At 38.2% G+C, this 23,444-nt stretch overlaps 1 protein-coding gene across 4 annotated transcripts in view; it reads left to right on the forward strand.

Annotated features, from left to right (window-relative positions):
- LOC110376550 (dipeptidase 1) overlaps positions 1 to 23,444 on the forward strand; it is a 149,395-nt gene that overhangs the window by 41,537 nt on the left and 84,414 nt on the right. For 2 of the 4 annotated variants that reach the window (XR_010276557.1, XM_064035116.1), the window contains exon 2: positions 17,551 to 17,598. The exons of 1 other annotated variant lie outside the window; for it this stretch is intronic. Coding sequence is in view for 1 of the 3 variants with exons in the window: in XM_064035116.1 (XP_063891186.1) it covers positions 17,551 to 17,598 (48 nt within the window). In the remaining 2 variants the exon portion in view is untranslated. Of the gene's footprint in view, positions 1 to 17,550; positions 17,603 to 23,444 lie in introns of all 4 variants that reach the window. One more of the 4 variants, XM_064035191.1, reaches the window with a different exon arrangement.

The following is a 23,444-nucleotide window of genomic DNA, read 5'->3' on the forward strand; positions in this document are numbered from 1 at the left end:
ACTGTCACTCACAGATGGACTACCTATCTCGATTTAGTCGGAATTGAGTTTTTTTAACCAAGTTGAAAATGTATGGGGTTTAGGTTTTTTTTGGTAATGGTGTCTAAATAGGCAATTAATTTTGCTTTACGTGCTATTATGCTCACATTTCGGTTTTATTACATATAGTAAGTATAATCAATGTGTAGGTATGTTGAAATTGAATTACTCAAAATTAAACGATGTCTAATTTAAGTAATTTCCGGAATCACAAAAGTTCACCTAATTTAAACATCAAACGATTATGTTAACACGAAAATACCTTCACAATATTATGTGAAAAATCAATCGAACCATTGCTTTTCTTAGCACAAATATGCAAATCGCGGTTTTCAATTTTCTAAATCCACTCCACACTCGTTTATCTTAAGAGGGTACTGACCAGTCGTTCAGTAACGTCGTCCGGTCTAGGGTCATAAATCGATACCTCCCACGTAAGTTGTTGTATCTTCAAAATTGTAATTTTACACTACAGCGTTTTAAAGAGGAACACTCGCGTCAAATAGTCTTGCTTCAATATATTCTTTTCAAATTTTGCATACATATATATTTTAAAGTGCTTTCAATGTTTGCCTACGATTTTTTTGTTCAATAGTTGTAGTTTTTGAGATTTTGTTCATACAACATTCTAGACTGTAGTGTTACCTTACATAAATGTTGTACAGGATACTTACAACCATTTACGGCGGAAAACAATATTTGCATTTAACTGTATGTGCTAAATACTACAGTGTACGTTGATATAAATTTAATATTTTGTGGCAGTATGTGTAGTTCCATATAATTAGGGCTTAGTAAAAAACCATATTTAATCCTCTTAAGTAACTCTGAAATAGTAACAATGCAACATAATTAAAAAATCTAAAAAAAACAGTTTCTTCTGACATCAAATAACAATCAAGATTCTAGGTTAATTATTAGTAAGATTAATTATTCCAGTCTTTTATTTATTAAAACTTTGATACCTATATTATGTTAAAGTTACTTAAACATAAAAATAAATAAGGTATCGATGAAATACTGTGTGATACCTCCTGTCACAACAGTCTTTAAACAGTAAAAAATAAATAAATTGAAAACGAAGTATTAAAATAATGGCGGATGACGGGGAGGAGCGAACCCGCGGGGCTATATATCCGAATGCTCCAGGGAGAGTATACTGTCCCCCATCTCCGGCCTGCCGGAGTGAAGCATGGCGGGGGATAGGTCTCCCGCCTCGCTAGAGCAGGGTTAGCAGCTCTGCTCGGTGCCTCGTGGTAAGTGGCGAGTGGGCCGGTGATGCTGGACCCACAGGGAGCGCGTGATCTGCGTTTAAAGTCCGCCGAGGTATCCTTCCTCACCCTTCAGCCGCTAATGTAACTGTTGCCCTCTTGTTACCATTTAGCGACTGATTCCCGGGGGCCCAGTAAGTGAGTTGGCGAGTCTCCACCTGCCATTTTTACATGTATTTATTACATTGTTATCGGCAGGTGCCATAGTTCCCGTAGTTTCCCCATTCCTAGTCCACTAGCATCCCATCACAATAGCCCAAGTAGTTTTCATCCATAGTTAGCAATAGTTTAGCACAGAACCGGGGATTGTCCTTGGGTACATTTCTATAGTGTATACAGGGATAATCGTCGGTTTTGTGTCACCATTTCATTAAAGTTGTCTCAAAAGGGCTTCAGCGTGTTGGCTTCGGCCCCACGTTCGCCTTCCAAAAATCCGGGACTCTTTAGTCCCGAGGTCTGGCAAAGACATACATAATAATAAAAAAAAACTTAAGAAACTCTACTACTCCGAATCAGAAGTTTCACTATCGGAACGCGTTGCTACCACAACTGGCAGACTCCTGAAGAAGTCATGATATGTAGCTGGGATAAGCCCACTGTTACAAAGATCCATCAAGTTTATAGATTGCGGACTATTTGATATTACGGACGGTGGACTATTTGCTTGTGGAGTTGAACAGCTACTTTATGCAAGTAGCTGTTGGTGATAGTTGAGGTACAATATCCAACACTGATGAATTTTCTTTTTCTCGTCGTGTGGTCGGAGTCGTGGTGGCCTAGTGGGTAAAGGACCAACCTCTCAAGTATAAGGGCGCGGGTCAGGCAAGTACCAATGCAACTTTTCTAAGTTTGTATGTACTTTCTAAGTATATCTCAGACACCATGGACTGTGTTTCGGATGGCACGTTAAAACTGTAGGTCCCGGCTGTCATTGAACATCCTTGGCAGTCTTTACGGGTAGTCAGAAGCCAGTAAGTCTGACACCAGTCTAACCAAGGGGTATCGGGTTGCCCGGGTAACTGGGTTGAGGAGGTCAGATAGACAGTCGCTTCTTGTAAAGCACTGGTACTCAGCTGAATCCGGTTAGACTGGAAGCCGACCCCAACATGATTGGGAAAAAGGCTTTTCTTTTTCTATGTAGTACGGGCAGAAGTTATTGTCACAATCATAGTCCAAATGATTAATGCTACAGGTAGGTGAAGGATGAGCTGTTTCAAGAATTACGGAGTCATTAGAATTTGTAGTGTTTGTTATCTCCAGATTTTCAAAAATGTCAACATCTGATATCATATTCGCTAATTCATTCATCTCAGATTCATTAAAAGTAACTGGCAACGGAGAATCTGTAATAAAAATGTAATGGTATCAATTTCATAATTATCTATTGATTACTGAACTAAATTCGGCCCATGATCATCAGAACTTTAAATCAAAAATTTTTAGAGCGTGGTAAAATCATCAAAAGCATCCAGAGCAGAGCGGGAGGGACTGTCAGACTTGTACTGACTAAAATCCACGGTGTTATTCAATAGCCCTTTACCTATATTGTTGTATGTCATTAAAAAAATAAATATCTTCGCCACGTAAAATATACTATGTCAACATCCAATAATTATTTGTGTATGTAATTCAGACGTAAACTGTTGTATGTATTACTTCACATATAATTTGTTATTATTCAACAACGTAAAGTGTTGTATGTAATTATACAACGCTGATTTGGTATCTTCTAAGCGACGTAAGTTGTTGTAAGTAATCTTTAAAACAGTTTAGGTTGTTGTCGTTATAAAACTACATAATTCTAAAATATCGTTATAAATTATTAATTACGTAAAAATCGACGATCATAGGCGCGCGACCTCCACTCTTCATGAAGTCCGGCGTGAACTGTCGCATGTCATACATACGCGGCGCGAGCGCGCAACGCACCCCGCGCTCTCGCCCGCGTAAACCGTTGCGGAGGTAGATACAATGTTACACGCCGCTGTTGTAATAATGATACAACTTAATACGTCTGGTAAATATACTTAAAAAAATTTTTTAATTTTTTTTTTTACTCTTAACGCATATAGTAGGCAAAAATAGGCGGTTTGGTTTAAAACACGTAAAACATGCATATTGTGGGTTACAACAACTTACGTGGGAGGTATCGAAATATTTAAATAAGCACTTTCAAAGAAGCGAGCAATTTCCTTCAACTAAAAAAATACGACAGTTGTCAACAGCTGACAACTCACTAAGGAATGAAAAACAAGCTGTTAGAACATTTTTATGTAAAGGGAAATATTTTTTCTTTTCGTTCGACAAAGATTTATTTCTGAAGTGTAACAAAAACAGACAAACAAACTTCAGATAAAATATACAATACAATAATATCGCACTCGGTTTGTGTTCGAATTAGATGCAAATCGACGGTAAAAAGGCAAAAGGGGTCAAGCGCCACATTTTGCGATTTTAACTTTTTTATTGACCCCAACTCCACTATTTTTTCTCTTTCGAATGGTCGTAATATCGTTTTCCTAGCATGAAAAAAAGTCACTTGTACCAAAGAATTATTTGTACTGAAGTGCCAAATCGATACTTGCCAAAAGTGCTCAAGCGACACCAACTTTACCTTGCTTGGTTGAAGGACCATTTTGTGTATTACGTTTTTGTATCGCCTTGTCATTTGGCATAATTTAAAAAAACTATATTAGAAGTAAATATGTCGTTTGTATCCATTTTTCTTTTATTTGTTTAATAACTATAACGTCGCTTACACCAATAGTAAAAATTGACAACTAAACATAATTGGCGCTTGGCCCCTTTCTTAAATAATGTTATTTTCATTACGTTGCATTTGATCCACTCAGCGCGGGCCAGCACCTGGAGCTTAGGCCAAAATCTAAATATTCCAACATTAAATATTGGTGCTTGACCCCTCGCGAAAACGATAAACATGGTTAAAACCTGGGGTCAAGCGACATCTATCTTTGAAACTATTAATCTCATGCTTATTTTGATGTAAAATTATTAAAGAACATTGTATTTTAGTAAACTTTTCTGAAGATTGTGATGTGATTCAATAAAGCAATAATGAGATATTATTTTTTAAAACTTTCTTTTTACTCTCCTGAACAATATGATCTGTGGTGCTTGACCCCTTTTGCCTTTTACCCGTCGAAATAAACAATTTAGGCGCTACGTGCTACGCGCTACGCGCTACGGCGCTACGTCGTAGCTTAACCCGTCAGTCGCTATCGGTGTATTGAAAGTATTTTTTGTAAAAAGTACAAAAGGAAAGCAACGTGATTTAGGTCAGACTGAACAAATAAATGGAAGAGATTTTGTTATCAGAGCTGAGTGCTGAGTTGCTCTCTTTTCCGTTTATAAAAAAAAAACACGAGATCTGTTAGAAGAAAATTTTTTAAACAGACTTTATTTTGCCAGTAGTTTATTTTCTAGTTGCCATTTGTTATCAAGTAAAATAAGTTCTTAAATAAAAGTAAAAATAGAATCACTTTTTTCCAATGTACGGACCATGTAACGCTAAAAGCTTTTTGAAAACTCTCTGTATCCAAAATTGCTCTGCACGCTCCATTTTTCAGTAATAAAGTCTCTTTTATTGAGTCTATCAAGAACAGGACAGAAAAAAGAAAGAATACAATGGCGAGATTCCACCGTGTATGGCGTTGTGAAGAACACAAACATTTCTCTTGGTGTAGTCGCTCTAGCAAACAGGAATTGCGTACGAAAATGTCCGTGAAATTGAAATCTTTAACGCAAGCATAATGCTGCATTGTTTTAAAATTTTAGTGTAATCTCGCTACAAGACTAGCCGGCCGACAGTTGATCCGATGGTTTTCTAAATTTTATTTTAAGAAAATCTTGATTCCGATCAAAGTTTTCAGTCCAGCTGAATACCTGATATTTTTGATTTGCTTCATCCTGATCTTCATACTGATTTATGAGCCCAAACAAACTATCAGCTGAATAAAAGTTTGTAATCTCCTATTGCGCTACAAATTATCCTGAAACAGGTACTTTTTCCCCAAAAGACAAAAACAGTACACCATAATTTAGCAACACATGGCAGTGTTCTCGCAAAATATGAAAACTGTGAGAACACTGTTGACCCTAGGGACCCAAACAACATGGAGATAACACATGGAGGCTTCAGTTTCAGTATTTTTTCAGAACAGTCGTCCGTCGCAACCTCCGGGGAGTTGATTACGTACATTCATTGCTACATTTGCAAGAATTAGGGGTGAATCTGTTACAGGGTGATATTTAGTATTTGTTTACTTACGATTAACATACTACATAATCTTTGTTCTTGTACTTCTTCATAAAAATACTATTGAATTTTTGTTGAAACTACGTAGGCAGTATTATGTGCTTTTAATTTAGTAGATGTCAAAAATCAAATGTCTTTGTTTTTTTGTGATACTACAAAATAAAGCTAGACTAAGCAAACTATGAAACTTGATAAAAGAGTATATATAATAATGAGGGCAAAAAATTACGTATGAGAAAGTTAAACCAGAAACAAATATTATTTCCCACAAAATCACAACAGAGTTCATAAGTTTTTTACAAAAAATTATTACAAGTTAATGGTAATAGGTACATAATAGTTACCCTTAGCTAAGTCTCCATAAAAAGGCATCCCGTACCCAGTAGTACTGCCTCCACTTGCAGCATCAAGCTCTCGACCCTCGAGAGACTCTTCAGATCCCGGAGCCTCTCATCTATCAAGCTAATTGCCATTTAATTGCATGTTTTTATCCTATTAACGATGTAAGTACAGTTTGTTGTAGATTTTTTGGCTGAGTAGATCTGAGTTTTGAAATAATTATTGCCTACTGGCGTTTTATAAGAAAAGTCTTTTAAATGAAAACTGTGATGAGAAACAGAGTATGTTTATATTGGGGTGCTATTTAATTAATGTAAGACAAATCATATTTTTGATTTTTGTTGAATAACAACTTTGTTATAGAATTAGACCAGATGGAGCTAAAATCAGTTGGACCTTAGTAACTGATTGTATATATCTTCATCAAAACCATACCTAGTGCCTCAGACAAACAGCCTAACATATAGTCAAACTTATAAAACCCGTATTTTAGCGTGAACAAAACAGAAGAAAAACAACAAAGCATATTCACAACAAAATTCAATTTGCTTCACCAAACAAATATTTTCATTTTCTCACTAAACTATCAAATAACAAAACAGTTAACAGAACAACAGTAGATTAATATTGTAGTTTAGCAGTTTATCTTGTCTTTGAAATTGTGGTGTCCTAGTTTACGTCAACTGTTCATTCCCACGAAGGATAAGGATTAAATGGCAGTCTATAAAAAAGGTCACGGCCGAAAAATCGTTGAAAATAGCACAAGGAAAAAAGTCCAGACAGATTATTTTTAGCGACACAGGAACAACCTATATTTGTTTTTTTTTTATAAATATCTTATTTCACACGATTTTGTTCGCGTTCTGTTATTATTTAAAGCGTTGTCTTTGTGTGGTATGGATTGGTGGAAGATATTTTAAGAAGATGGTTAGCGAGTGGAATTTGTTTATTTTTTTTTGTCATATCTAAGATATCCGATATGTAGATGTAGATAGATGTCTATAATAATCATTATTTTACATATTACAACCCTTTACACAGTTTTTAAACGGCAAACATTCAAGTTATCACAACTTTCATCATCATCATCACCAGCGTTGTTTTACCGTCGACAGGGCCTAGGCCTCGTCTTACGGACAGTAATAAGCCTTAGTTACCAAGCTTGGTCAGCTCAGCACGTCTACATTTTCCACACTTCTGTCTGACGCCATCTCACTCGTAACATTATTTCCAGCAATATCGTCTTTCATAGAACCCATCCATCGTTATCTTTGATACTAGAGACAACGCTACTAAAAATAATATTTTAATGGCGTCCCTTTAGTTAGTATTTTGACAAAGTCGGGCACATATGGGACCACTTTAACTCTAATGTTAGTTTGTTCTAAACTAAGAGTAAGTTTAAGACACTTTGACACTTCTTCATGACATTAGAGAAGGTCCTTTGTTTAGTAATTTGTCATTTGTTTTAGACATAATTCGATTTTGTTAGTACTCCATTTTCGATCCTAAAATTCGTTTGAATTCGTGATTAATTTAATTTTGTTTTATCAAATATTCACTGTAATACGTAATAGAATAGATAATTGAATGGTACTGAATATAAAATTCAAATAATCCTCTTTACTCAAAAATATAAAATAAAATATGAAATTATGTAAAATATTCTAATATTATTGAATAAATCACTATAAAACTATTCTAGCTAGTAATCCTTTTTCCAATTAATAATTTTACGAACTGAGCAGTAATTTTACTCAAAATATTAGCCTTTGTTATGCCCATTAAAAGTTGAGAAACCAACCCACCATAAAACCAAATAAATAATTTATTTACTAAACAATACACTGAAAGGCTTCTTAACTAACATAAAAGGGGTAACCTATTGTACTGAACTCAAAACCCGGTTCAAAAACCAGTGTAAACTTAGATGGCATTTCACTTGAAAAGTAATGAATAAATTAACTGAACTGCCTGCACACTTCAGACTTTATGTAGGATAGATAATCGGGCCGATATTTTGTAGGACATTCCGACTTGATTTGATCGATTCTTTGTAGAAGTATTCGTTGCACTATTCCTATCACTACATATGTTCTATATTTCTCCTACAAAATATCGGTCGCCGATTATCGGATGTGAGCGGGCAGTCTTTAGCGGACCTCAGTTAGCCTCTATGTGAAGCGTGACAGAGGTTTAGAGACAGGTCAATAGCCTACCGTCGAATAACATGAGCCGATGAATATTCATAACTATGAACTAAAAAAACAGTGTTCGCTTGTTTGAACGCGCTTATCTCAGAGATTACTAGATCGATTAAAAAAAATATATCAATGACGATAAGTTACACATTCGAGGAAAGCTTTAGACGTTATGTAAGCACTCAAAGTACTTACAGTGATAATCTATATTATCATGAACTTCATAAACCTGTTTCAACATGAAAGTATACGAACTCAATCCTTATTTTCTAATTTTAGTCCTATTTCAAACGATTAAAACGCGGCTAATAAGAGTGAGATGCTTGGCAAGACGGTACCGTCAGGCGAGATTAATCCAGTCACGTAGTTATACAAGGATGTAGTAATATAGATCTAAGCATTTTAATTTACTCTGAATGAAGGCACCAGGTGGGCTGTTGAATATCTTGCTTGAAGTAGACAGCAGCACCTCCGAAACTAAGAGTATCTCACACTGCGCTCACCAATACGCATGCCCAGTGTGGTAAGTTTTGGCAAGTCTGTGCAGCTTCGGGTAGCAGTGTGACCAGTTGGCTAATTTCCTTACATGAGAAAGCCGCCTTAGCCAATAATCGGCTAGGAGGACATGAACATCCTCTTACATTAGGTAATTAGTTGTTTCTTTTAATATAGGTAAGGTAAGCAGAGTAACCTGCCAAACTGTTAGTTAGCTGATTATTGATTGGGCTCATAAATCAGTATGAAGATGGCAGTACGCATTTTACAAAGATCAGATATTTATTCGGTATCGGACCGACTGAATACTTTGATTGGAACTAAGATTTTCTTAAACAAAAATTTGCCAATGATCTGGTCAACTATCAACCGATTGTTTAGTCTACAATGTGCAAGTACTCTAAAGTGAACCCAGATACATTACTAGTCCAGCTCATTCACAATAAGGTTACTGTAACCCTATTTAGCCGTCAATATAACTGCACTTAGCTAGCTAAACCCAATTAATGCTAGCTTCCTGATAATTATCTATGAATACATTGTATCGGGAAGCTACTTAAGATGCCGACCATCGGCTGTAGTTACGAGAACATTGGATATCTATCAGAATTAATTTTGATTATAATTATGTTGTCTGTAATTTCGCCTGCGTTTAATAGTGGATTTCAAGAACCTATGTATTAATTGTTTGGATCAAAGCCCAGTGTAAACGATGTCAAAATTCAATCTCCGATAGCAAAATACCGGATAGTTCGGTTAATGAAATTCGCAGTAAGTGAACTCCTGACATCCAACATCTTCCTGGCTAAAGACAGGTTAAACTAGATGTTTCTAAAACCCACTTGTTAAGTTTCTAGTTATATTTTGTTACAATCCACGTCAAAGGAAGGAAAAGATATAAATATATTCTCAATGGATCTAAATATCTCTCCCATGTTATGTGTTATTTATTCTTGTCACATTTTACCTTTCACTATTTCGGTCTAAAAATATCTTTTATCGAAATATTTAAGCAAATCAGAGCTCCTATTGAATGGAAAGATATTTTGGTAAACCTTTAGAGCCTTCCAAAATCTACCGTTACCTTATCTTTTAAGCATATACAACAATATATATGGAATTTTCACCTTATTGCTGAGAAAATAGAGTTGAAAATTCGTTATACATTGGTAACTTGAGATTTTGAGGTACCAGGAGTTCATGTTCGTGCAGAGTTCAAATCTAATTAACATGTTGCATCGCCAATGGAAATGTCGTGTACACTAGTGTCTGAGAGACTGAGAACTTCACGGTTGTCTACTTAAGATTTTATTGCCTTTGTGGTAAGGAATTAGGGGTCGCAGTAATTGCTGCAAAATGCCTTTGGAAATGTCTAGGCAAATAATTACTTCTTACACTACGAGATATACAAAATACGATTTAAATCGAGACATACAAAAAGTGCGTGTTGGTTTATTTGGTACGTGTTTAGGGACGTATAGCCGTCAAGCTTAACACTCACTTTTTGCGTCGTAGGTTAAAAAAAGATTTACAAAAAGTCCTGAAGAACAATAGTCCGTAATTTATGAGTATAGCGTGAAATTCCATTCCGAGTAATTTAGTTCGAAGAGGGAAGGAATTTGAAAACAATTGCTATTAAATTAAATCGCGTGTTTCATGTACTTTTAAACTGCTCCATTGATTTAGCCGTTAGCGGGAGCTGCGAACAAAGTCGCTTTCTGACGTATAAGTAGCTAGCTGTTTTCCCGTGGTTTCACGCGTGTCCGTACCCGAATTAAATATAGAATAGGTTGCTCGGAGTCAGTGTAACTTTTCAATAGTGAAACAATGAAAACTTAAAAAAAAAATACGAAAACCTCTTGGATAGAAACTATGAAACACCTTTACAAACGTTTCAATCTACAGAAAACCAAACCGTCTAAACCAAATACCTCACCATGAAACTACAGTTTACATCCGAATGATAGAAACCATCCAGAATTCAAGCAAAGACACAGAATATCAGTTAGCAACACATACGATATCCTTCCTTTGAAATACTATCCTTTACTGAGTCCTACGTGAATAATATATACGTTTTGTTGAAAGCATTTACTGAAATGGAAGTCCTACGTATGCAACGGCGAAACCTCAAGACTTCAAAGTGTAATTTCTGTAGCATCTAACATCCACAGACGTGTATCTTGTATCTAGTAACTGAATGGGAAAATGATTTGGTCACTAACATCCTTGGAGAAAGTAATAACTAGCGGAGATGACACAACGGAAAGTCTCCTTAGAAAGTAGCGCGCCAAAATGCGGTGGTTCGGGGAACGACAGCGTTACTATGTTTGCCTCATACTCTTACTTTGGAACGCGACCAGTTTTTGTAATACCAAAAATCGTTAACAGATAACTCAAAGACCCCGTACGACTTATTGGTCCACTCGTAACTGATCGTGTTGGTCCTACCCACGGTACGTATTTGATCTAGAAGAAGGCGCCTGACCTGCCTGTATTATGAAGTCTCGGCTCGTCTTTACTTACTTCGTGCTAAAATGTAAGCTTGTCACATCATACGAGTAGTACAATCCTGTTTGTCTGGTGAAACTTTCAAAAATGTTTTGCAATTTTTAGAGCAGGATGCGGCAGGTAAAATAAATGCTTGTGTAGTTAAAGCACCAGCTTTTAAAGTACCAATGTGCGGTTTTGATTCTAGATCAGAAAAATACCAATGTAAGTTTTCTGAGTCACAAAATATGTAATCTATAAACATATTTTGGCCACTAATGACTGAGCATGAATGAAAACGTCTTGCGGAAACCCGGACTTTAAAGTTGAAATTCGCCAGTCCATCTGGAGTAAGTGTGGAGATTAACGCTCACTCCTTCTTTGTATTAGATAATTATGATAATATTATTTTGGGTGAGACAATCTGAAAAATTACACTTATTAAGCTGGTAGTTAGAATATCTGTCTCCTAACAACACTAACACCAGTCAAAGATATACATACGACAAGATGTCCTCACAGTTCACTATACTGTACATTGAAATGTGACAGCGTGTTCGTGTCAATACGTTAATTACCGTTTGTGCAGTCACAGGGACGGACTGCTTTGTGTCTCCCGCCGTCAATGTGGAGGAACGCTCAGCACATAATGCTTTGTAATTAGATTTTCCATCCCATTGTTGCTTTGACTTTATTTTGGAAAGAAATGTGTGAAAAACACAGTATTTGATATTTGTAAATTAAGATTGTAAGCATTTAAAAGATTTAACTGGAAATATGGCCGGTACTATAGTCACCATTTTAAATGGGTTTCGAACATAAGTTTCTCAAGGAGTTTTAAACACAATCTTTTTAAATAATAATACTACTATAACAAATAATGTGATACATAATATTTATTTCAGATAGATGTATATATATTGATTCTATAATTAGTTACTTCATATATTTTTGTAAACTTAACGAGGCTGAGATACCGCAGCAGCGTTAAAACCTCAATAAAAGAAAAAAAAAATACTGTTACATCGACAGCCATTGATCGTTAGTGAAACCATCTAATCACATACATATACCACATAGATCTTACAAGATCACACAGACAGACAGACAGAATGCCATAATAATCAACTGTCAGATGCTTGTGGGCGCAGCTGTCAATAGGCTGCCTCCAGTGGCGTGTCTACGTGACTGGTGCTCATGTCAGATAACAATTGACAGCTACAACCTGTCGCTATGCCATGTCATTATTGAATTACGTGTGCCTTACTGAGGTTGTAGACTAGCGGATTTTAGGATGCGTCTACACAGTGCATGTAGCTGGAACAAGTTAACATGCGCAAGTGACAAGAGTACACGGGTGGGTATTTTGCTTTGGTTCATGCGCTAGTCGCTGAGACCGCACATTTTTAAAATGTATGTAACCTGCGCTTGTGCCTCAACATGCGCAAGCTACTTGCACCCTTATGTTCTTTCTATTCTTTCTTACGGTTTTCCCGAGCTTCACTATTTTGTTCGTGCGAGAATTAATATTGTCAACTATCTAGTAGTGTGAAAGATGACGTTTACACCCGAGCGACAAGTTTTTACAGCTTGCAATATGTTGCAATCACGGTATTTTGCAATATGAGAAGGTTTCACACATAGGCTCTCTGAATAATAACCATTGACAATCACCGATTAAAACCGATTTCTTATCACTTGAAAGTCGAGCGTAAAAAGCCGAGCGTAAAATCCGCCAGTGTGAAACCGCTGTTAATATTATTTAATACTCATTATCGGCTGAACCAATTACAGCTGGAGTGTGCTTACGTCGCTCAAGTCGGTTAACACATAGCCCATTAGGATATCGACAATCCTGTCGGTTTGAGACTTCGTGAATATAATGGAGCACAGACGGTCACTTCATTAACATAAGGTCTTAACAAGCAATTTATTTTTGACGGCACTTGAAAATGGGTGGAACGCTTGTGTTAAATTGTGTATAGTTTACTTGTGATGATTTTTTCTTATCAATTATTTCCTTACATTATTCATGGTCAATCCGGAATCCTAATCTACATCCTTCTTAACTAAAAAACTCAAGCTACTACTGCTCAACAGTTTTAAGGCTAGATTACGACGTACGATTTAATACGGTCCGTAGCTACATCCTGTTAATTAAATAACATATATTTTAAATGACATGTGTTTAACGTATATATCGTGTTAACAAGTAGATATGCAACCCAAGCTACGCGATTTTAGGCAAATGTGTAGGTATTTAAATAGATGATAAACTAATCGTAAGAAATAGTTCTAATATTCTAGACTACAGTGACCCAAGCTACAAATTATCTCTGTACTTCAATAGAAAAATGTCGATGTTGAACAAAAAAGACATTGTTCGAGATGAAAGTATCTTACGCTCACGGCCCTACTGGGAATACTCCGATCGACTGAGAAATGAAAAGATTAAGAACGGGGCATTTTCTAAAATCGCTATCGTTACCTATGTAGTTTTAGTAGAACTATTTTAGACTTAAACTAGTGTTTTTTTGGGTCAATTTCAATGTTATTCATCCTTCCTTACTTTTATTATAATGCGAAAAGATGTCTGTTTGTCTGACTATAATTACTACTGAACCGATTCAAATAATTATATAGGTAATTTATATCTCAAAGAGAACGAATACTACTTTTGAACCAGTTGTAGCAAATGGTTCTCCCTCCCTCTCGAGGAGCAGCTACTATTCTATATACACTTAAAAATTGAACACATAAAAGCACTATACTTTCGACTTTATGTGTTTGAATAGGTACCTAATTTTAAAAGAATGTAAATGCACCACAATAATCTCATTTAATCCCTTATCTATCACGACAATACTTTTACTCAAAGATTCACTACGTATACCCACCCACTAAACAACCAAGTTCATCACCCCACGGCACTAAACTCAGGCTACACCTCTATAAGAAGGCAGAAACAAGCAGGTCCCGCACTACACTCAGGCTACACCTCTATAAGAAACAAGCAGGTCCCGCACTACACTCAGGCTACACCTCTATAAGAAACAAGCAGGTCCCACTACACTCAGGCTACACCTCTATAGGAAGGCAGAAACAAGCAGGTCCACACTACACTCAGGCTACACCTCTATAAGAAGGCAGGAACAAGCAGGTCCCGCACTACACTCAGGCTACACCTCTATAAGAAACAAGCAGGTCCCGCACTACACTCAGGCTACACCTCTATAAGAAACAAGCAGGTCCCGCACTACACTCAGGCTACACCTCTATAGGAAGGCAGAAACAAGCAGGTCCCGCACTACACTCAGGCTACACCTCTATAAGAAGGTAGGAACAAGCAGGTCCCGCACTACACTCAGGCTACACCTCTATAGGAAGGCAGCAACAAGCAGGTCCACTACACTCAGGCTACAGGCTACTACACTCAGGCTACACCTCTATAAAAGGCAACCAACACTCAGGCTACACCTCTATAAGAAGGCAGAAACAAGCAGGTCCACTCACTCAGCTACACCTCTATAGGAAGGCAGAAACAAGCAGGTCCCACACTACACTCAGGCTACACCTCTATAAGAAACAAGCAGGTCCTGCACTACACTCAGGCTACACCTCTATAAGAAGGCAGAAACAAGCAGGTCCTGCACTACACTCAGGCTACACCTCTATAAGAAACAAGCAGGTCCCACACTACACTCAGGCTACACCTCTATAAGAAGGCAGAAACAAGCAGGTCAGGCTACACCTCTACAAGCAGGTCCTACTCAGGCTACACCTCTATAGAAGCAGGTCCCCACTACACTCAGGCTACACCTCTATAAGAAACAAGCAGGTCCCGCACTACACTCAGGCTACACCTCTATAAGAAACAAGCAGGTCCCGCACTACACTCAGGCTACACCTCTATAAGAAGGCAGAAACAAGCAGGTCCCGCACTACACTCAGGCTACACCTCTATAAGAAGGTAGCAACAAGCAGGTCCCACACTACACTCAGGCTACACCTCTATAAGAAGGCAGAAACAAGAAGGTCCCACTACACTCAGGCTACACCTCTATAAGAAGGCAGAAACAAGCAGGTCCCGCACTACACTCAGGCTACACCTCTATAAGAAGGTAGGAACAAGCAGGTCCCACTACACTCAGGCTACACCTCTATAAGAAGGTAGGAACAAGCAGGTCCCACACTACACTCAGGCTACACCTCTATAAGAAGGTAGGAACAAGCAGGTCCCACTACACTCAGGCTACACCTCTATAAGAAACAAGCAGGTCCCACTACACTCAGGCTACACCTCTATAAGAAGGCAGAAACAAGCAGGTCCCGCACTACACTCAGGCTACACCTCTATAAGAAGGTAGCAACAAGCAGGTCCCGCACTACACTCAGGCTACACCTCTATAGGAAGGCAGAAACAAGCAGGTCCCGCACTACACTCAGGCTACACCTCTATAAGAAGGAACAAGCAGGTCCCGCACTACACTCAGGCTACACCTCTATAAGAAGGTAGAAACAAGCAGGTCCCACTACACTCAGGCTACACCTCTATAAGAAACAAGCAGGTCCCACACTACACTCAGGCTACACCTCTATAAGAAGGCAGAAACAAGCAGGTCCACACTACACTCAGGCTACACCTCTATAGGAAGGCAGAAACAAGCAGGTCCCACTACACTCAGGCTACACCTCTATAAGAAGGAACAAGCAGGTCCACTACACTCAGGCTACACCTCTATAAGAAGGTAGAAACAAGCAGGTCCCGCACTACACTCAGGCTACACCTCTATAAGAAACAAGCAGGTCCACTACACTCAGGCTACACCTCTATAAGAAGGTAGAACAAGCAGGTCCCTGCACTACACTCAGGCTACACCTCTATAAGAAACAAGCAGGTCACTACACTCAGGCTACACCTCTATAAGAAACAAGCAGGTCCACTACACTCAGGCTACACCTCTATAAGAAGGTAGAACAAGCAGGTCCACTACACTCAGGCTACACCTCTATAAGAAGGTAGAAACAAGCAGGTCCCACTACACTCAGGCTACACCTCTATAAGAAGGCAGAAACAAGCAGGTCCCACTACACTCAGGCTACACCTCTATAAGAAGGCAGAAACAAGCAGGTCCCACTACACTCAGGCTACACCTCTATAAGAAGGAACAAGCAGGTCCCGCACTACACTCAGGCTACACCTCTATAAGAAGGCAGAAACAAGCAGGTCCCACTACACTCAGGCTACACCTCTATAAGAAGGTAGAAACAAGCAGGTCCCGCACTACACTCAGGCTACACCTCTATAAGAAGGAACAAGCAGGTCCCGCACTACACTCAGGCTACACCTCTATAAGAAGGTAGAAACAAGCAGGTCCCGCACTACACTCAGGCTACACCTCTATAAGAAACAAGCAGGTCCCGCACTACACTCAGGCTACACCTCTATAAGAAACAAGCAGGTCCCGCACTACACTCAGGCTACACCTCTATAAGAAGGTAGCAACAAGCAGGTCCCACTACACTCAGGCTACACCTCTATAAGAAACAAGCAGGTCCCACACTACACTCAGGCTACACCTCTATAAGAAGGCAGAAACAAGCAGGTCCACACTACACTCAGGCTACACCTCTATAAGAAGGTAGAAACAAGCAGGTCCCGCACTACACTCAGGCTACACCTCTATAAGAAACAAGCAGGTCCACTACACTCAGGCTACACCTCTATAAGAAGGTAGCAACAAGCAGGTCCCACTACACTCAGGCTACACCTCTATAAGAAACAAGCAGGTCCCACTTCCTACACTCAGGCTACACCTCTATAAGAAGGTAGAAAAAGCAGGTCCCGCACTACACTCAGGCTACACCTCTATAAGAAGGTAGAAACAAGCAGGTCCTGCACTACACTCAGGCTACACCTCTATAAGAAACCACAAGGTCCTGCACTACACTCAGGCTACACCTCTATAAGAAACAAGCAGGTCCCACACTACACTCAGGCTACACCTCTATAAGAAACAAGCAGGTCCCGCACTACACTCAGGCTACACCTCTATAAGAAACAAGCAGGTCCCGCACTACACTCAGGCTACACCTCTATAAGAAACAAGCAGGTCCCGCACTACACTCAGGCTACACCTCTATAAGAAACAAGCAGGTCCACTACACTCACTACACTCAGGCTACACCTCTATAAGAAACAAGCAGGTCCGCACTACACTCAGGCTACACCTCTATAAGAAACAAGCAGGTCCACTACACTACACTCAGGCCACACCTCTATCAAAGCAGGTCCACATCAGAGGTCCACCACTCAGGCTACACCTCACTCCACACTCAGGCTACACCTCTATAAGAAACAAGCAGGTCCCGCACTACACTCAGGCTACACCTCTAGTCACGTGCTCACACAATTAATTACAGCCTTTCATTGTTACAGATCAACCGCCTAAAAGGAAAATTAAGTTTCTCGGCTTCTTAGCGGGCGGTAAGTACGTTTAATTGAGTCACTATCGTCTTTATAGAGAGTACTTCAAAGTACTTGATTATTTTTTTATTTATTCGATTTTTGAAAATATTCTTATGGTGCATCTACACGGTTATTGAGGCACATGCGCAGGTTATATTCATATTAAAAACGTGCGGGTCCATCAACTCGCGCATGCACCAAAGCAAAATACCCACAAGTGCTCTTGTCCTTGTTGTGTTTAACTTGCTCCAGCTATATGCACCGTGTAGATGCACCCTTACTGTGTTTGAGGTTCTATAGGAAACTATTCCGTTCGTCCGGATAACAAGTAGCCTGTAACCTTACTCAATAAATGGTCCATCTAACAGAGATTTTTTCAACTTTATATCGGTAACCAGTAAAAACTGCCCTAGGTAAAGTGTCTGTTAGTTATCTGATGTTAATGCTATCTACCAGACAAAGACTGCCTATAATTTCTGTCAGATATTGACATCCGACCTGTAAAACAAAAAGCTATAGTTTATCCGTCAGATAAGTTCCTGTTAGCCTATCAGAGACTTTATCAGTAATCGGTGAATTTGTACGTAAGTATTTTACAATGCTTATTTTTCTATTTCCACAACCACATACATTTATCTTTTTTAAAGCCGTAAATTCTAAACCCATTGCCAAGCACAGCTATTATCGGATGTTCACGCTTGACGCAATACGTCACGGACAGAGCAGATGCGGGACCGTTGTTCAAGTTCAATCGTTTATGCTCTCTGTAGACTGACATAACCGGCTTAACGTATGAATTTTCAATGGGTATTCATGTTTTTGTAGAATAACGAAAGTAGGTAAATAGGTAGATGTATTTTATTTTAACCACTTCACTGTCCACGATGTAGACACAATAGTTAAACAATCGGTGTGTATCACATATGACTACTGGGACAGGAAAGTTATTAATCTGGCTAATGGTAGAAGTCCAGAGACAGAAGGTCATACTTAACGCTTATCTCATGCTTTAAATTGAGAAACTTCTTAATGCGTTCACCGGCGCAAAAGGTCATTTAAAAATAAAAACTGAAAATCTACAAATCAGATTCTTTTTTTAAATCACAATTTTTCTAACCGACCAGGCCTTTCTTGACAAATTTTCAAACAAAATTCAAACAGCAACGACTTTCATCATTTTGGGACAAGTAGGCTGAAGTAGTGGGGTATATGCCATCATCAAACCTCCAATCAGCTTCGTGTGGCAGCCATCAATGCTACGCCGCTACACCGCTACGGCTGCTACGAATAGCCTACGGATTTTGGCTACGAATTCGTCGGTAACAACAAAGGTTTTCCACACATACCGCCGCATTTCACTGCGCTAATTAAGTTGTTTATCCATTAAGTAGTTAATGAACTGAAGTTACCGCCATTTGTTTGTACGATCGAATTATATGGGTACTTTTTACACGAAAACCAAAACAAGTTTTTAGTTCCAAATAACAAAAAAATGTGTGTGAAAACAATTTACAATCTACCTGTGAGAATGTGGGGTCTATTAAGTTATGTATTTGCCTCAATAGATGGTGTTAACTAAATAACTTAATTTTGAATCACAGTTAGAACTTACGGACATATGTCAACTGGATAATCCCACCTCATACATTTCAAACATTCAATTACTATTACAGCACTTCTTCTAAAAACTCACAAAAAAAACAGTAAACAAAACAGCCTCGAAGCCCCTCGTAATCTGACCTCAGAACCCTTGTTACATAAGGGTCAGACCAGTGGCCAATAGGCTGCTAATCCAATTCTATTAAATCAGGCCGGTTAATTAGTTGGCACCACATCTAGCGACCTCATCTTATTACTAAGAGCCTTCGTCTCATGATTTATAAATGAACAAGATTTTTTTGCTCCACTTTTGTGGTACAGTCAGCTTAGAAACGTATCTAGTACTCAATTCCTGTGTTTTATGTCAACTGTACAAAAGGAATAGAAAATGTGACGAATTCTGTTGCGTTTGGAATCATCATCTGTCTAGCCTTTTCTCAACTATGTTAGGTCCCGTTACCCATAAAACCCAATAACCCTAGGTGAGACTGGTTGTCAGACTTACTGCCTTCTGACTACCCGTAACGACTGCCACAGATTTTCAAATGGCAGCGGGGACTTACAGTTTATCATGCCTTCTGAAACACGGAAGAACTCATTATGGGCATCCATCCACAGACGGACCTTGCCAAGCGTTGCTTAACTTCATGATCGATGGATCTACGCGGATTTGTCCCAATGCCTCCCAATTTATGCAAGATAGTGCATCTAAGGCCGTCAAGTGTAGTCATGTTTGCGTAGCTCCAGTCTGACCAGAGTTGGCATCTGATACGTGACTTCGCATAAGAGGGGCTCGTGGCTAATTAAATGTAGTGATCAATCGATCAAGACGAAGCTGAGTATATTGAAACAATTCTGAGTGAGGACGGGTGACATCTATATAACATCGACGTCGTCACAGCCTTTGTATAATCCCACTGCTGGGCATAGGCCTCCTGTCACATAGAGAAGGAGTGATCTTTAATCACCACGCCTGCTTAACGTAGGTTGGTTACCATATCAACTTACAAACCTCAGAATGTATTTTTAAGTTCTTTGGTTTTAAATAAGTTACACCTTAGTTATGTAGATTTTTACATAGATAGTAATAGAGAAAGACAGACAATTTTATTTTTGCCCTTATATCTTAAACAACCACATTGGGTGGTAGAAGATATACAGGCCAAGGCACTAAAGCTGGCATAAAGCACTGATACCCAAGCTTATAGCTGGACTAGAAGACATAGTTAAAAGGCAGGTAGGCTGGTCACATCACTCCATTCAATATCGTAAACCGTCACATCACAAATTGCTGCATTTCAGAATCAGAACATAATTGTACAAACATTAAACCCTAAAATAGACGCGCCAGTAAATCCCTTTTCAAATTCCACTCTAAACAGATTGGAAGCGCTATTAATTCATAGCCCTAGCATCGGTAGGTCGTAATATATTGACGGCAAACAATGATCGCATACAAAACCCGACTATAACTGTTTCGGGACAGTTTCTATTCGGACGATAACACTATATCTTTGGGAACTCGGAGGTCAGCACACGGAGGGTTATTTGCTTTCGAAGTGTTGAAGTAGCGCTTTCTATCGCTGGGCTGTTTTATTTTTTATTTGAGATTTAAGTGAACTGTTATTCTCTTAGATTTGTTTTCGATGTTAGGCTTCTGCGTATTCTGTGTGACATTATTTTCGTATTCTTTGTCATCAGTCACATTATTATTAATTTTTGTCAAATCGTCTCATTATTACATACTCAGTTTCTACTTTTCAATTCAAGTCTTCACATTCGTGACAATTTACAAATCATGAAAAGGCCTAACTATAAACTGAATTTAAACGGATTATTCTCGTCAGAATCAGTCGTCATTTGTTCCAAATATCCAGTCACCGAATAATTTGATCTAGTTACTGAGGCTAAAGCTTTGTTTTATTCAGTAAATGTCAGCAGAATTGTCCAAACTTGCGGCTGCTGAACAATGAACCGAATCATTTCACTCATCTGGAATTCATTGTAGAATCCTCGCTAATATTATAATAAATAGCAATGTAGTTTTGTCCGTCTTTTGTCAGCTATTTGGCGGGTTTAATATGTTAATAGACTGCAACTTGGTGATGGATTAACCATGTTTAATGCGCTGCATTCATTATTTTCTCATGCATATTTGCATGCTTATCATCTATGAAGGTTATTTCAATGTTCTATATCGGTTTTCAGTTCAATGAGATGCAGCTGAGTAATAGTGCTTTTTATGGAGTGACTGCCTATCTCTATAACCACAATCCGGTTACAAAGATACCTCAATACCCTCGTATGAGGACATCTTAAAGTCTGATTCTTGTACAATCAAAAATAAACAAATGAATGTCTAGACCACTGGAGCTGAGTTTAGGATGAAAGTACAACCGCGGCTTTAGCTAGTATTATTCTTAATCCGACTGCCGTTTCGGAAGATCTAAGTTGCTAAATGAATTAATTTGCTTACCTAATGTATGGATTAGCTCGTCTTTGTGTAATTACAGTAACAGTACTAATATTACTGTGATTTAATGTTTGTTCCGCTAAGTGGTTTAAGTGCACTTGTGTTAAGCATCGTCGCAATATCGGATTAACTTGCAGTGGCTTATAGCAACTTCATTTAAGTCATTTTTGAAAATGACTGATATATTTTGATTCGTTAAATAATATCGTACTATTTGTTGACGAAATACCCGTCACGTTTGACCTTTTCTGAAAAGTAAAAAGAGTACAAACATGGATTTATTTTCATATCAAAAGGAATCACAAAATCGTGACGTATAAAAAAATATTCGCATTTTTTCCAATCGTGTAAATATCTATGTAAATAAAATAATATTGGCGACAACTTTATAGGTAAGATGAGAAAATAAAATAGCTAGGTACGTGATTTATCGAATTGGCAACGTTCCTTTCGACACTGCAGATTTGATTGATCCATAAGATACACACTTTTACGTAAAACGTAGCGAAAAATCTGTCGCCAAAGTTTTACAGCGTCTGCGTATATTTATGACGAGCTAGGTGTTTTTATAAATATGTATGAAAAGATCACTTAGGTCGTATAAGTGGTGTTGTATTATTAGAAAATTGTGTATACTGGGGACGATTAACGCCTAGCCATGCTGAATTTCTCCATTATAAAGCTTCGTATAGATACAAAACTTTTTGTTTTTCTCCATTCTTTAAAACAAAGCTGTCATTTTCAGTGTAAAGTTTTACGTCAAAAACTAAATAGCAGAAAGCAAAAGCAGATAAATAACTCCCACATTTATTGTTATAACCCCTTCTAGGGTAGGCTTTACAAAATTCCAGCCGCCTACAGAAGTTCTGAAAAGGCTTGAAGGTCAAACAAACATGACCTTTGGAATTCAAAACAGAACTCATTGGAGTTTACCCAAGCGGATATGATGACAGAACAAAATGGCGGCATTTCCTCTCATCCAATTAGCCGAAATGGATCTTTGCTTCCACCTTTTTCGTTCAAAAGCGTCAAGTTAATTATTGTAAAAAGTTGAATTTTAGTTTATTTGTAAGCAACGGCTTATGTAAATTAGATAGATAGATTGATAATACATACCTTATTTAGGTATACCAATTTTTACACGATTAATCTTAGAACCAATTTAAAGCAGGCGAAATAGTGAGCGGTCTTATCGCTACGAGCGATTTCTTCCAGACAACCCTAGTATGGATTGAGACGAGAAGGAAAAGATTAAGCAGTAGAAAGTTAGGCAAGGTTGTACACTTGAAATTAAATTTTATATTTAATTACTAGTAAATCATTGGAACTCAGAATGCGTACTTATTATTTTCCTTAAACAAATGCTTATCCCTAATTAAAAGACAGTTTTGAACACTAATGATGATCACATTAATTCCTCATTAATTTGTCGAAACAATGGTGTCGCCGTGTCACCTTATCTGCACCTTACACGCGAGGATTTGACAATTCAGAGCGTCTGAACGCTTAATGCTGGAGGTCTGATAATTATGACAATGAATTTGTTCCTTTTGGATAATAAAGTGGAATTCGACAATAGATGTGAAATTAAAGAAAAATCCGTATTGGTAGAAAGGTCCAAAGTAGGTTCTATGAAGGTAGTGTGGCATTACCTCTAGTGACACAGTCATACTCGTCGTATTAACTTCTACTGGCTTCCACCTGCAGCTTACTTTTTAACTTTAACAAACTTTGATTGATTTATCCTTCAGCATCATAGTGAGATATGTTCAGTTTTCTCCAAGGGATAGCT

The sequence above is a fragment of the Helicoverpa armigera genome, chromosome 1, assembly GCF_030705265.1.
Source record: "Helicoverpa armigera isolate CAAS_96S chromosome 1, ASM3070526v1, whole genome shotgun sequence".
In the NCBI taxonomy this organism is placed as follows: domain Eukaryota; kingdom Metazoa; phylum Arthropoda; class Insecta; order Lepidoptera; family Noctuidae; genus Helicoverpa; species Helicoverpa armigera.